At 45.9% G+C, this 16,156-nt stretch overlaps 1 protein-coding gene across 1 annotated transcript in view; it reads left to right on the top strand.

Annotated features, from left to right (window-relative positions):
• Positions 1-5,697: 5,697 nt before the first annotated feature.
• The window catches only part of LOC142906373 (uncharacterized), a 74,754-nt gene continuing 64,295 nt past the window's right edge, over positions 5,698-16,156 (top strand). The window contains exon 1 of the mRNA XM_076054031.1: positions 5,698-5,703. Within this exon, the coding sequence (XP_075910146.1) occupies positions 5,698-5,703 (6 nt within the window). The remainder of the gene's footprint in view (positions 5,704-16,156) is intronic.

The raw sequence follows: 16,156 nt of genomic DNA, 5'->3' as shown, positions 1-16,156 counted from the left end.
ACTTTGAGTGCACGAGTTATGTGAAACAGTTCTCGGTGGCAATGGTTATTTTGTTAGTTGTAGATGTTTGTTTGGCCTCCTCCATATAATTGTCCTACTGGTGGTGTATTTAATGGGCTGTGAGCTGCTGTTGGTCATTGCTGGTCGATGATGATGATGATGATGTGTGGATGTTCAGAGTTGGGACGTGGCGGTGGTGGGGAGGTGAGGACAGAGAACTTTGGGCATAACCCCCCTGACTCTACTCCACATTATCATCATCACATTCAACCTCCTCATTATCTCGCTGCTGCTGCTCATCATCATCATCATAGACTTCACAAGGCAGCAGTAGTAGGATGTGTGTGGTGGTGGGTGCCTTGTGTTTCGGCTCTTAGCAATGTGATCACAAGTTCCACATCGATACCCACACACGCCTCAATTACATTTTTTGGCGGGAAAGTTTATTTAAAATCTTTATTTAAAGCAGTCCTGGGCACAATGTGAGGAGATATGTGTTGCTGGATGTTGCTGTGCTCGTGGATATGAAAGAAAAGCGAGACCACTGTGTGTTGTAAGGACAACATTGTGGTGCTCACTCTGTGAGGAGTTTGTGTGCACCTTCCCAGGCAGGGTCGCCATCCGAGCCCCGTGGTCTCATCGCGGCCTACCTAAGTATTGCTTCCTGCGTGTCTGCCGCATTATTACCGCTGATTTAAGTTGTGGTCGCTGTCCAGCTCATTATATGACCGCTCCATCTTCGTGAACCAGCGTGTTGGGACGCTAATTCACTACTTTGAAGGAACAAACGCGTGTTGTAGGATGTGGCAGTGCATTTGTCTGCGTGGTTGTTGATACTGCGAAGGGGCAGTGGTGGCTGCTGAAGTGCGACTTCTGGAGCTTCTTCCTCCTCCACACATTATTTTAAGTGCACCACAGTACTTACAATAATTATTAGTCCATCTGTGGGTTGTATGAATGTCTCCTAACGCCGTGTTGGTCACAGGAAGTATTTGACTATACTTCACCATTCCTGGTGGGTGAGGGCTGGGGAAAGCCCTCCGATTCTATCCACCACACGGGGAATGTTAACAACACGCACTGCGCTTCTGGTCAAATAACTCGCACGGCATGGCAAGGCCCTCATCCAGCAGTGGATGGACCAGGGCTGCCCACGCTGCCTGCGTTGTGTTTGTGAGCGAGGGTGTGGGGAGCGGTGGCGCAGCGGTTAGCGCTACGCTGCGCTACGAACCCGGCGACCCGAGTTCGATTCCCGCTCACGGCCACCAACACCGGTGACGATTATCTGAACAGGTCTTGGGCCTCCCCTAGGTCGACTCGGCCTCAAATAAGTACCTGGTTTCGGTGTGTAAACATCGCCAATGGGGGAGACAAAGGCGGCCGGGCGTGGTGCTGGCCACCCACCCCCTCGTGTGCCGTTCCGGCCTTCGTAGGTGCTCGCTAACAGCACTTGCCCCTACAGTCTATTAAGGGTTCACTGGGGATCTTTGTTTTTGTTTGTTAGTCTGTGAGTCTGTGTGAGTGAGTTACTTTGTGAGTTAATGTGAGTTACTCCGAGTCTGTGAGTGTGTTACCCGGTGAGACTGAGTTGAGTGGGAGTGACTGTGAGTTACTGTGTAAGTCTGTGAGTGTGTGAGTTACTCTGAGTCTGTGTGAGTCTGAGTGAGTCTCCGAGTGTCTGAGTGAGTGAGTGACTCTGTGAGTCTCTGAGTGAGTGACTCCGTGTGTCTCTGTGGCTCTGTGAGTCTGTGTGAGTGAGTTACTTTGTGAGTTCATGTGAGTTACTCCGAGTCTGTGTGAGTGAGTTACTTTGTGAGTTCATGTGAGTTACTCCGAGTCTGTGAGTGTGTTACCCGGTGAGACTGAGTTGAGTGGGAGTGACTGTGAGTTACTGTGTAAGTCTGTGAGTGTGTGAGTTACTCTGAGTCTGTGTGAGTCTGAGTGAGTCTCCGAGTGTCTGAGTGAGTGAGTGACTCTGTGAGTCTCTGAGTGAGTGACTCCGTGTGTCTCTGTGGCTCTGTGAGTCTGTGTGAGTGAGTTACTTTGTGAGTTCATGTGAGTTACTCCGAGTCTGTGTGAGTGAGTTACTTTGTGAGTTCATGTGAGTTACTCCGAGTCTGTGAGTGTGTTACCCGGTGAGACTGAGTTCAGTGGCAGTGACTGTGAGTTACTGTGTAAGTCTGTGAGTGTATGAGTGAGTGACTTTGTGAGTCTCTGAGTGTGAGTGTGCGTCTCTGAGTGTGGCTCTGTGAGTCTGTGGTTCTGAGTCTGAGTGTGCGTCTCTGAGTGAGTGACTGTGAGTCCCTGAGTGTGGCTCTGAGTCTGTGAGTGTGGCTCTGTGAGTCTGTGGCTCTGCGTCTCTGAGTGAGTGACTCTGAGTCTCTGAGTGAGTGACTTTGCGAGTCTCTGAGTGTGGCTCTGATTCTCTGAGTGAGTGACTTTGTGAGTCTCTGAGTGAGTGACTGGATCTCTGAGTGTGGCTCTGTGAGTGCGTGCGAGTCTCTGAGTGAGTGGCTGTGAGTCCCTGAGTGAGTGACTGAGTGTGACTCTGAGTCTCTGAGTGCGTGTTACTCTGCGAGTCTGTGTGTGTCAGAATTAGTCTGTGAGTGTGAGTCTGTGTATGAGTTACTCTGTGAGTCTGTGTGAGTGAGTCTGTGAGTGAGTCTGTGGGTCTCCTTGAGTGAGTGTAAGTCTGTGTGAGTGACTGTGATTCTCTGAATGACTCAGTGAGTCTCTTGAGTGTGGCTCTGTGAGTCTGAGTGAGTGACTGTGAGTCTCTTGAGTGTGGCTGTGAGTCTCTTGAGTGTGGCTCTGTGATTTTGTGTGAGTGACTCTGTGAGTCTCTTGAGTGTGGCTCTGTGAGTCTGAGTGAGTGACTGTGAGTCTCTTGAGTGTGGCTGTGAGTCTCTTGAGTGTGGCTCTGTGAGTCTGAGTGAGTGACTGTGAGTCTCTTGAGTGTGGCTGTGAGTCTCTGAGTGTGGCTCTGTGAGTCTGAGTGCGTGACTCGTCATCACCATCGTCATCAACATCATCATCACCGTCGTCATCATCTTCATCACCACCTCCATTACCCAGGTGCCATGGGGTCGACTCGCTGAGATGGGATGGGTGGCCAGCACCACGCCTGGCCGCCTTTGTCTCCTCCCATTCACAAAACCTGAATACTCATTTTAAGGCAGAATAGACCTGGGATGGGACCGAGATTGGTTCAGATACTCGTCACCGATGTTGGCCGTGAGTGGGAATAGAACTCGGGTCGCCGGATCCCGTCGCTCGGTGCGCTAACCACTTCGGCACCGCTCCCCATGTAATCCTCACTTCAAGCACACACCTCATCACCGACACAGCTTCCACATCGTCATATCCACCACTCCTCCCCCAGCCCCATCGCTTACAACACTCTCACCCCTTCCCTCTCCACAATGCCGATGCACCTCACACTCCCCACACCTCCCATGCTCCCACCAGCAGCTTCCACTCCCGATGACGCCTCCTCACAATACCCCTTCACTCCCACCCATCGGACCGCCATTCTCAAACTATAACTTTTAAACTAAACTATATTTTGATTTAAAGCTTTCGTGACTGCAGGGATTCATATCCTTGGTTCTTTCGGTAAAGTCACGTAGAAGGGAAACAATAAAATAATAAAAATATAAGACAATTAAATTCTCCCGACGTTTCGACTGCAACACAAGCAATCATCAGGTGATGATGATCATCAGGTGATGTTGCAGTCGAAACGTGAGAATTTTATTGTTTTATATTTTTATTATTTTATTGTTTCCCTTCTACGTGACTTTACCGAGAGAACCAAGAATATAAACTATATTTTTTTTATTTTACCAGTTTGAGGCCCCACTGAGCTATGGAGCTATTTTTCAGAAGCAACCTGGCTATCACAAATGTTATCTTCAACGAAGTGGCTTATCCCGTGGAAATTTATAGAGGCCAAATACTCTAAACGCGTGATGTTTATTCTAAATGTAGTGAGAGAGACATGCAACCTCAAAATATACAGCAGGCGACAGGGGCCGGATTGAATCCACGGCCTCCTGCGTACCAGGCGAGGTAGTTAACATATTGCCACTGTGGTGCCCTGTGGTCACGTGAGGCCTACCACTTCTGAATGGCTTGTGATGCATATTTGAACATTACTGCAAGCGTCTTAGCCTCATTCATTAGTCAGGTATTCGAAGGGAATATTGTCATTTGGTAATGCTATTTCAAATATCGCTCATTAAACGTTCAATTTTAATGCAATGCAATTGAAGAATTTTGTGGAGTCTTGTTGTGGGCGGGAGCTGTGGTTGTTGTGTTGCTACCTTGCCCAAGCATGCATTTGTTGACAAATTGGCAGGAATGTATGTACTTTGTATTTTTAGCAATTTGCTTACATTTTCTCCATCTTGCCTCTCATCGGTTTTGGAAATAGCTCGCTGACCCGCCCCTACTGGACATATGTGAAAAAGATCTTCATAGCTCATCGTATTCCTCCAGGATATAAAAAAGATTCTGATTCTGATTAATCAGTGGCGCTGCGAACAACCTATTCCCTGTATTGCTGCGGGAATCTGCATCCACACATGATCAAGCACCCCTGTGTAATGCAATACACATGGTTCCTTTATCATAGACATGTAATTCTGCAAATGTGCAGAAATGTCTTCCGTATGCGACTTACTCCAGACAAGTTTAGACTATTAAACGTGACCTGTTATGACTCGTCTAATGTGTATTGTGTGGTCGTTAGCACAGAAATATGTGTCTGGTAATGTCCTAATGGACCAAAAAAAGTAAAAAGGAGGCTGGGTCTGTGTTGTTCAGAGTGACCACCATATACAGACTCTTGTACGTACAAACGAGTTCGGTTCCAGAGGTCTGTTCGTAAGTCGATTTGTTCGTGAGTCCAACTTTTCTCCCGTCGATTTCAAACACGTTTTACGGCTTGTACACTAAACACGGGGAATGGCTTTAAAAGTTGCCTCTGGTTCTTCACGTTCTGCAGATGTAGATGCCACCATGAACTTGCGACTCTCGGTCCAAACAGGAAACTGGACATACGGACAGGTTTGATCATATCTCTGTATGTTCGTAAGTCGAATGTTCGTAAGTAGAGGAGTCCCTGTGTAGTGGCATAGAATGGTAATGTAACAGTATTGCGCTGGCTGCTGGCAGGGAAAGGGATCTGCGGCTTACAGCCCTGACGTCAGCAGGCCAGGTTATACACCAGAGGGGGATCTAGGGAAAGGTCGCAGAAGGGGCACTGAATTCATAATGATACAATAATTCAGTAACACTGTACAAGTGTACAGCACGTCAGATCATTACATGGCCTAACCCTGGTTGGAAACACCGTGGGAGTGAAGAAGAAGATGGATTAATAATCATTATTATTTACATTTGTAAGGTGCATTTCATTCGTATGCCACCAGACTTAACTTGGAGTGTCTAAATTCTCTTTGCCCACCAGAATGAACAGACCTCATCTTCCCCACCCCTGCAGACTTGGTTTTAAAGTAGATACATGCTAATGTTTACAAAGTAACGGACTCTTGACCAATTTCATTTCTACATAAATCAATCATTCGGAAATAGGCCCCACTATACCCCACCAACTACAGCACTCTAATCTTGCCTCCTCGTTTTGCCTCTTCCACCTGCCTCATGCTCGTCAGCACCGCCTTTCATGCAGCCATGTGGGTGTGAGGTCATCATCACGAGAGGCCGTGCACTTCATCGTTCGCACGCGGCGGAGGAACCACTGAAGTCAAACGTTTACATACGTGCGGTTTAGTGGGGTCATTTCCGAGCGAACTCGGTTTGAAAGTGTTTATCGTTGAATGTGGAAGGGTTTGTGTTAGTTTTCGGGTTACCACCTTTTCCACTATGGAGATCAAACCCAGACCTATGTTTCAGTCGGTCTAGGTCTGTCAACAACCATGCAGTAGTAAAGTTCAGCACAGTACCGGTACCAGATCTCGGTACAAATTAATTCATGCCACCCAAATACAGATGCCAATTCACAGACTGTCTCGGCTGGACCGGGACAGGAGGTAACCCAAGGGTAGTGGGAGGATAACCGCTTTGTGAGCTATTTGTAAGTAATGCGTTTAGAGTATTTGGCTGCTATAAATTTCCACGTGATAAGCTACTTCGTTAAGCTATAATTTGTGGCCAGGTCGCTTCTGAAAAAGAGCTTAATAGCTCTCAATGGGCCTAACCTGGTAAATAAAAAATAGTTTACTTTAATGGTATACATGCTTGAATTTTACTGCAGATGTTTTAAAACATGTCTTGTCTAACTGTCCACTTTGTTTGAATTTCAGTGGGAGAAGATGCTTCTCACACAGACGTTAAAGCAGGTACCAGAGTCCACCTGAAGCTACTGCAGTGTGCGCCTCATATAGGATTCCATCCATTACTGTTGGTGCGATGGTTTGGATTTTCAAGTTGAAATCTCCTAGTTCATTTTATTTTTACCCAGGCGACAACTCAATTGTCAAGGGTAGTCCTGTTTGGAAGAGGCTATCCTCGTCTCTTGAGTTCCACATCTTGGAGAGGATGTGATTAGTCAGCATCGATGTCATTTTAGTTGGTGTCACGCATCATGCGTGCATTCTTAAATTACTGACGCCAACTGAAGACTGAAGATGCAAGTGTGCCATCTGACAATGAAAGTTATGAAGCCATTTTTTGTCATTGCCAATCTTCCTTTGTGCTCTGTCAGAGTCTGGGATAACACGGCCTTGGTGACGTCCCCTGGACTTGTGTAATTTCTGTATCAATTATTTTTTTCATTTTGACACCTCTGCTCCACGTCCTTCAATTGCATCCATCTGCACCTCCGATTAGCACGGCTGGCTGACGTATGGCGCGAACGAGGTTCAACGTACATACCTACAAGGAGTGTAAATTCATATGGTGCCAGAAACTCTGCACGAGTTCGTGCCGCGTTCTCCCGATGTTGCCGTCGATGTTTGTCCAGCGACAAGCCATTCGTTGCCACGCGCGAACCTGTCTCACCTCCACAATCACAGGGCCGAGTGTGTGACGTGTCCGGCAAGCCGTATGATGTGTCTGCGGATGATAATCTTCAGAAGAGGCCTGTGCCTTCTCCCACAGACGCCGCGCAACTGACGCCGCTCCCAGCGCCGCCGACCTCTGCTTCCCCGGCCACGGCCACGGGGAGTTCCTCTCCTCTGCTGGACACCCCGTGTGCTGGACCTGCTGCTCCACCACACTTGCCTGCCCACTACACAGGCACAAAGAGGTACGGGCAGAACTAATGCATACAGTGAGGGAAAAAAGTATTTGATCCCCTGCTGATTTTGTACATTTGCCCACTGACAAAGAAATTACTAGTCTATATTTTTAATGGCAGGTTTATTTGAACAGTGAGAGGCAGAATAACAACAAAAAAATCCAGAAAAACGCATGTCAAAAATGTAAAAAATTGATTTGCATTTTAATGAGGGAAATAAGTATTTGACCCCCTCTCAATCAGAAAGATTTCTGGCTCCCATGTGTCTTTTATACAGCTAACGAGCTGAGATTAGGAGCACACTCTTAAAGGGAGTGCTCCTAATCTCAGCTTGTTACCTGTATAAAAGACACCTGTCCACAGAAGCAATCAATCAATCAGATTCCAAACTCTCCACCATGGCCAAGACCAAAGAGCTCTCCAAGGATGTCAGGGACAAGATTGTAGACCTACACAAGGCTGGAATGGGCTACAAGACCATTGCCAAGCAGCTTGCGGAGAAGGTGACAACAGTTGGTGCGATTATTCGCAAATGGAAGAAACACAAAATAACTGTCAATCTCCCTCTGCCTGGGGCTCCATGCAAGATCTCACCTCGTGGAGTTGCAATGATCATGAGAACGGTGAGGAATCAGCCCAGAACTATACGGGAGGATCTTGTCAATGATCTCAAGGCAGCTGGCACCATACCAAGAAAACAATTGGTGACACACTACACCTTGAAGGACTGAAATCCTGCAGCACCCGCAAGGTCCCCCTGCTCAAGAAAGCACATATACATGCCCGTCTGAAGTTTGCCAATGAACATCTGAATGAATCAGAGGACAACTGGGTGAAAGTGTTGTGGTCAGATGAGACCAAAATGGAGCTCTTTGGCATAAACTCAACTCGCCGTGTTTGGAGGAGGAGGAATGCTGCCTATGACCCCAAGAACACCATCCCCACCGTCAAACATGGAGTTGGAAACATTATGCTTTGGGGGTGTTTTTCTGCTAAGGGGACAGGACAACTTCACCGCATCAAAGGGACGATGGACGGGGCCATGTACCGTCAAATCTTGGGTGATAACCTCCTTCCCTCAGCCAGGGCATTGAAAATGGGTCGTGGATGGGTATTCCAGCATGACAATGACCCAAAACACACGGCCAAGGCAACAAAGGAGTGGCTCAAGAAGAAGCACATTAAGGTCCTAGAGTGGCCTAGCCACTTTCCAGACTTTAATCCCATAGAAAATCTGTGGAGGGAGCTGAAGGTTCGAGTTGCCAAACGTCAGCCTCCACACCTTAATGACTTGGAGAAGATCTGCAAAGAAGAGTGGGACAAAATCCCTCCTGAGATGTGTGCAAACCTGGTAGCCAACTACAAAAAAACGTTTGACCTCTGTGATTGACAACAAGGGTTTTTTCACCAAGTACTAAGTCATGTTTTGCAGAGGGGTCAAGTGCTTATTCCCCTAATTAAAATGCAAATCAATTTAGAACATTTTTTACATGCATTTTTCTGGATTTTGTTGTTATTCTGTCTCTCTTACTGTTCAAATATACCTACCATTAAAATTATAGACTGATCATTTCTTTGTCAGTGGGCAAACGTACAAAATCAGCAGGGGATCAAATACTTTTTCCCTCACTGTAAATTCTTTCAACATAAGTTGGAGAGAGTTGAGCCTTTCAAGGAATTCGGCAATGCTTTCCCACCTGTGACTGCTCCCGATATATGACTCGAGAGAATGTAGGTTTTGCTTGCAGGCCACAGACACACTCACACATGAATGATGTGTTTGGTATTATCTCATGGAAAATAATACGTTGCACAAGGGCCAGGGTCATGCCCCATTCATTCTGAACGATTAAACCAAACTGACCCACGTTCACACACGAGAGCAGAGAGGTTGGCTGCAGGGTGACGCATGCGAAGAACGCGTCCCTGTGAAAGAGTTAGAAGGTTCCCCTTCGTACCTTCTTACTCTCCCTCCCCCCTCCTTCCGGTCAGGTGATTTTGAAGTATCGTCGTCGTCACGCGAGGACGTGGACCGAGACAGCGCGTGGAACCAGTGGCTGCGCTCCGAGATCCCGGGGCTCTTCCTGCTGGCCCTGCACACATTTACCGTGAGTCGGTGCAGATGTGGCCTCGCGACTGGGGCTGCCACCTGTCCGCGTTTGACCCCCGGACAGTGTTCGGGTGGCAGCAGGAATTGATTTGTGTCGAGATCTGGTACCCCGGGTATGGCTATGGTTGATTTTATCACCGTGAACTGCACAGTTTTAACAATAGACCTGGGCTCGCTGAGAAATGTGCCTGGGTTTGCTCTGTCGTGGAAATGGTGGCAACTGTACTTGGGGCATCGGCACGTGTATTCGCACTCCGTCTCCATTTACACCGAGAGTCACATGCTTGTCTCGTGTGGGGAGTGGTGGTGTAGCTGTTAGGGGGCATCCATTTAGTATGTATGCATGGAGGGGGGAGGAGGGGTTAACCAAATGTGTACGCTTGCGTATGGGGGGTCTACTGACAATGTGTAAGCCGACTGCAACGGCATGAATCTGCCCATCGCAGTGACATGGGGAAGTAATTGCTTCCGACAATGGCGTTCTATGACCTTTTAAATCGTACACAGGTTTAAGAACGGGGACAGTTTGCATTAATGATCCTGAATCATTACAATTCCTTGACTCTCCGGCAGTGGTGAATCGTTCCAACCACCAGTAGGAATCGTGTATATGTTGTGTACGTGTATGCACAGCTGTACCCATTGGCTTCTGTTGTGGGCATGTACGTTTATTTTTTATTTCGTGGAATATCACTTGCTGTACTCTACGCTGTGAGTGCTTTGTGTAGATAGGAATCATGTTATGTAGAGAATATAAATCTAATTCAGTACCTCTATATGTCTCCCACAGACGAGCGGGGAGACAGCAGCCAGGCGGTGAGCCGGCACTCCCAACAATCGCCCAAGCTCTGCGGTTCTCTTAACATTCCGATATTTGCAGCTACTTACTGAGTGTTTACATGTGGGGGGAAACCAGTACACTCGCAGAAAACGAACAAATGTGAGCAAGGGGGCAACGTTCTATCCCGTGCAGATGGAAAGGATTCCACAGTTGTGATCCACTGCCTCCTGGAAAGCCAGGGTATGACTCATCCTCGATGTCCACCGGAAGGGAGATTGCACACTTGCAATTGAATTCCCTGAGATTATTTATATCATGGGGTAGGCAGTGACAAAGCCCCCGACTCACTTAACACGAACATGCGGTCCAGTGCATTGTACGTGCAAGGATACTCGCTTTCCACAATGTATGAAAGTGTGTTGTGCTTGAATCTTGACTTAAAGCTTTCGTGACTGCAGGAATTCATATTTTTTGGGTCTTTCGGTAAAGTCACGTAGATAGAACAATAAAATAATAAAAATAAAGTGAATACAAAATAATAATAAAAATATCACGACGTTTTGATCACAACACAAGCAATCGTTATCATTTTTCTCCTGATGACGATTGCTTGTGTTGCGATCGAAACGTCGTGATATATTTTACTTTTTTATTTACTTTATTTTTATTATTTTATTGTTCTATCTACGTGACTTTACGGAAAGACCCAAATAATGTGTTGAACTTCTTTCGCAGTGTACGTAGCCAACCGTGCTAATCTGTGGTACATTAACACCTTGCCACAAATGCCCTGTTGCTCATGAGCACAGCGACTCAAATGAATCAGGCGCAAGGTTTGCGTGATTAATTCTTACAAAGTGGGATCTATAATGAACAATATGGCTGAAGCTCGAGTTCTATTCATTTAAAACCAAACGTGTTTCTTACCAACCATACCTGGTGTTTGCACACAGATACAGATTATGGGCGATGCGTTCTACACCATTCGGAATGCGCTGTTGCAATGTGCAGCCACAGCTGCTGCAAAAATATTTGTCTCGGTTTGATCCACTGAACAATATCCACTGAGCACACCGCACGCGCAACAATGATATAACTACGAACAAAAATATGAATAAATTAAGATGGTTTATTAAATATATTGCACGTAAGAAAATACAGCAATAGACGTAAAAATACATGGCAGTTTAACACGTAGGCTTTTGCGACAAATATCCATAATACAGGTTTTATGGGTTGGATCGCGTAAATATATAAATGTGTCATTATGAGACCTCCTTTGCCAGTCGCAAGATATAGTAATAGGTTTTTACCCTTTTATCTGGCACCAAAACTGACACCGTTATACAAGGGATCATGTTTGCAATAACCACAACACAAGCAGTCAAAATGCAAACAAAAAGAGACAACTCTGATAATGATATACACTGTCCTTGAAGTTGATTGGTCCACACCCGAGACAGCTTTTCTTAGAGCCTAGTCTCCACTGGTGTTGGACCAGATGACGCCAAAAGGCATACAACTCAAAAACAGCACACTATCAGAGTATTGAGAGCTCGGGGTATGAATTTTCATTATGAGACCTCCTTTGCCAGTAGCAAGATATAGTAATATGTTTTTACCCTTTTATCTGGCACCTAAACTGACACATTTATACAAGGGATCATGTCTACATACAGGTGTCAGTTTTGGTGCCAGATAAAAGGGTAAAAACCTATTACTATATAAATGTGTCGTTAAACCCGCCACCACCCGACAGCCAACTAGTAAGGGTTGTCACGTAAACAGAACATGCCAATTCATCACTAGTACAGCACACCGGTGTGTGGTGTGTTGGAGAGCCAAGCCACAACATTTACCATCGGAGTACGACGTTTCAGTAATTACAACTAGCTTCATCAGGCAACAGCAAGATTTGGGAGAAGTCCACCTGTTTAATTCCTTGTATAGAGGCGTAGATGTGATGACAACACTTGTGCGCTCTTTGAGCGCAAAGTGGGGGGGGGGATTAATGAATCAACGTACATTATACATGCACATTATGCTAGCCCATTGATCTTGTACTTAGTGTCCATTGTGTGTACTAAAATAGCCGTACAAACGGTAATTTGATTATTCTCTTCCATGCAGCACTAAGTCGGTAGCTATCCAAACGATTACAATTATTTTTATTTATTTAAATTTCGATAGATTATGTAATTAGTCTTGGCTAGTAGTAACAAGTTTTGCACAGAACTTCAACACTATCAAAATCAATTGAGTGTCCTTGTGGGCACGCGTGTTCTGCTACTGCTGACAGTTGTATTTGTGAGCATTTCATATTTCTGTGGTGTTCTTTTAGTCTCGTGCTGATCATTCATCCTGTTTGCCCAACATAGCATTTGCCACAAGTGCAATTAATCTGGTACACAACTTCTGTTGATAACTTCAGTAATAGAACAGCAAAGAAATATCCAATAGTCCTTTTCGTAGGTTTCCATATGCCTTCTGAATTTGCCTGGCTGATCAAAGTTTCGACCGCAGATGCCATTGGTCAGGGGTCTCTTTGTCCGTTCTCATGTGGGACTCTAGGCATGATGGCAGTTGGAATGCTTTCCCACAGACTTGGCAAGACATTTGTTTTCTCACTCTAGTGACTATGGGAGTGAGGTGGAGTCGAGACGGGCGCTGGTCAGGCGTGGCGTTTCCCAGCAGGCGCCTTCGTTCCATGCGCGGTCGCTGTGATAGCAATAACTTCGTTGCACGCAGGTGCGCCCTTTGCAGAAGGTGGCATTGTCTGCAACTCTGCCTCCTCACCACCAGGACTCGACAAGCTGCTGCTGGAGCTGCTGGTGCCATCCATGGCAAAGGCAATTCTTCCAGCACCATGACTCGCGGCCGAGTATGTCTGACACACCTTCAACACCGCATTGGCAAAATTGCCGTCATTCACCGTGCCACGTGCGCCCCTTGAGTTCTTTCCGTGGGTTACTCCATATGCCTTCTGAGTTTGTAGGGCCGATCAAAGCTTTTATCGCAGATGTTGCAGCTTTGACCACCGGTCTTGTGCATTCTCATGTGGGACTCTAGGCACCATGCCAGTTGGAATGTTTTCCTGCAGACGTCGCAAGAGAGTCGTTTTCTCACTCTAGTGCAGTGGTTCTTAACCTTGTTGGAGGTACCGAACCCCACCAGTTTCATATGCGCATTCACCGAACCCCTCTTTAGTGAAAAATAAAATGTGATTTTTTTTCAAATTCAAGACATATATATGTTTTTTACTGGTACACAAAATGAGCCGTGCATGAACATTACCTTGTTCAAAGAATAAAACCAACACAATGCATAAACTCACAACAAATTACATACCTGGAAATCAATGTGACTTCTGCTGTTGCCTTTGAGAGATCAGTTCAGATATGCGTGGCTTCACCTTGGCAAGTGCCACTCTCATGTCATTTTCACAGCAAAGTCTGTTCCTTTTCTTCGTTTTTATGTCCAGCATCCTCGAAAAGGATTGCTCACAAAGATATGTTGTAACAAATGGTATAAAAAAAATCCAGGGCTTTCTTAGCAATAACTGGATACTTGTTCATTTGTCGACACCAAAACGTTGAGAGCGTTGTTGTTCTGAAGAGTTGCTGTTGAACCTGGCTCTGCTGAATTTCAATTATTTCGTCGAGGAATTCATCATTGACATCTGCTGTTTCAACAGCAAACGTGAACGGCTGTCTCACCCATGCTGGATATGACTCTCTTGTAGGGAAATATCCGTCGAGAGACTTTGCAAGCTCATCTAAGTGTGTGGCAATTGTTTGCTTCAGTTCCGTGGATACAGAAATATCTCCGATTCCAGACACATCTTCGATCTTACTTGCACAGTCGTCCAGAAGCGGGAAGTTTGCGAAGTTATTGTTCTCTGTTCGTCGTTTCCATAACGGTAGCTTTTTTTGAAAAGCCTTCAGGTGTTCTTCCGCTTCCATGATATTGACTCCACCACCCTGTATCTGCTGATTGAGATGATTGAGAGCTGCGAATATATCAGCCATGTACGCTAAAATGAGAATGAACTCAGGATTTTTGAAGCAATCTGCATGGCAGTGTTGGTGCTCTTGCAAAAACGGCTAATTCCACACGCATGGCAAAAACACGATTCAGCACCTGTCCCCGGGATAACCACCGAATATTAGAATGGAGCAGAAGTACCTCAAATTCAGAGCCCATTTCTTTACACAGCTCACTGAAGATGCGGTGCCTCAGAGCACTTTTTCGCACATAGTTCACACATTCCACCACAGTTTTTAATACTTCTGCCATTTTTGGAGGTAAGGTTTTTGTTGCCAACGCATGCCTGTGCAGAATACAATGCGTCACAATGATGTGTGGTGCATCGGCCTTTACTAGCGCACCAAAACCAGACTTTCTTCCCAGCATGACTGGAGCTCCGTCCGTACAAACTGCAGAAACCATATCCCATGAAAGATTGTTGTCTCTGAAGAAGTCATCCACAAGCTTCTTCACATCGGCTGCCTTCGTTGTTGTTGTAAGAGGCTTACAAAATAAAAACTCTTCTTTTATTATGTCGTCTTTCACATAGCGTACAAAAACAGCAAGCTGGCTTAGATCAGAAACGTCTGTGGTTTCGTCGAGTTGAAGGCTGAATTTTGCCGGGCTTGAAATCAGATCCGCGACTACTTGAGCCAAGATGTCTTTACTCATGTCTTCTATTCTGTCACTGACGGTGTCATTTGAAAGAGGAATTTGGGATAATTTACCTTCGGCCGCTGTTCCGAGTATCAGATTCGCCATCTTTAATGCAGCTGGTTTCACAAGTGTTTCACCAATGGTGTGTGGCTTGCCCTGCTTTGCGATCAGGTAAGCAACTTCGTACGATGCTGTCAGGATCGGTTTGTTAACAGGTACAAATCCAAGAGCAGGCAGAGTGGCCCTTTCATCGAATCTGGCTCTCTTCACCCTGAATTCAGCAAGTGTTGTGTTCTTGTATTCCCCGTCTCCATGCAGCTTCAAGAAGTGTTCCTTTAGTTTTGCCGGTGCAAGACTAGAGTTGCTCAACTTGGCGTTGCAAATCATGCAGATAGGACGCTCACTCCCATCACGTTCCGTGATACATGAGAATCCATGTTGTACATATTCGTCCGACCACTTTCTTCTTTTGCCCGACATAGTTAGTATGGATAAAATATTAAAGAAATCACACGACGTACGACAACAACAGTCACACGTTGAGTACTGAGTACGCACTAAATTCCCCGCAGCGCTGATTGGCCAAGCAGTGTAGCATGATCATCTGCAGCCAGTGATGGCCAAGCGGGCCGTGTGTGTCATCACAAATTTACACAATAATTCAAGTGTGTCCGGACCTCCGTGGCGGGGGCTCTGCCGAACCCCTGAGATCGACTCACCGAACCCCTGGGGTTCGATCGAACCCAGGTTAAGAACCACTGCGTCCAACTCAAAAACAGCGCACGATCAGAGTATTGAGGGCTCGGGGTGAGTATTAACATTATGAGACCTCCTTTGCCAGAAACAAGATATAGGAATAGGTTTTACCCTTTTAACTGGCACAAAAACTGACACCTTTATTCAAGGCATCATGTTTGCAATGACCACAACACAAGCAGTCAAAATGCAAACAAAAAAGACAACTCTGATAATAATATGCACTGTCCTTGAATTTGATTGGTCCACACCCGAAACAGCTTTTCTTAGATCCTAGTCTCCATTGGTGTTGGACCAGAATACGCCAAAAGGCGTACAACTCAAAAACAGCGCACTATCAGAGTATTGAGGGCTCGGGGTGAGCATTAACATTATGAGACCTCCTTTGCCAGAAACAAGATATAGGAATAGGTTTTACCCTTTTTAACTGGCACAAAAACTGACACCTTTATTCAAGGCATCATGTTTGCAATGACCACAACACAAGCAGTCAAAATGCAAACAAAAAAGACAACTCTGATAATAATATGTACTGTCCTTGAATTTGATTGGTCCACACCCG

This window comes from Petromyzon marinus, chromosome 64, assembly GCF_048934315.1.
Source record: "Petromyzon marinus isolate PM22_M1 ecotype Great Lakes invasive population chromosome 64, UKy_Petmar_22M1.pri1.0, whole genome shotgun sequence".
NCBI lineage: Eukaryota > Metazoa > Chordata > Hyperoartia > Petromyzontiformes > Petromyzontidae > Petromyzon > Petromyzon marinus.
This window is presented reverse-complemented; position numbering and strand designations above follow the sequence as displayed.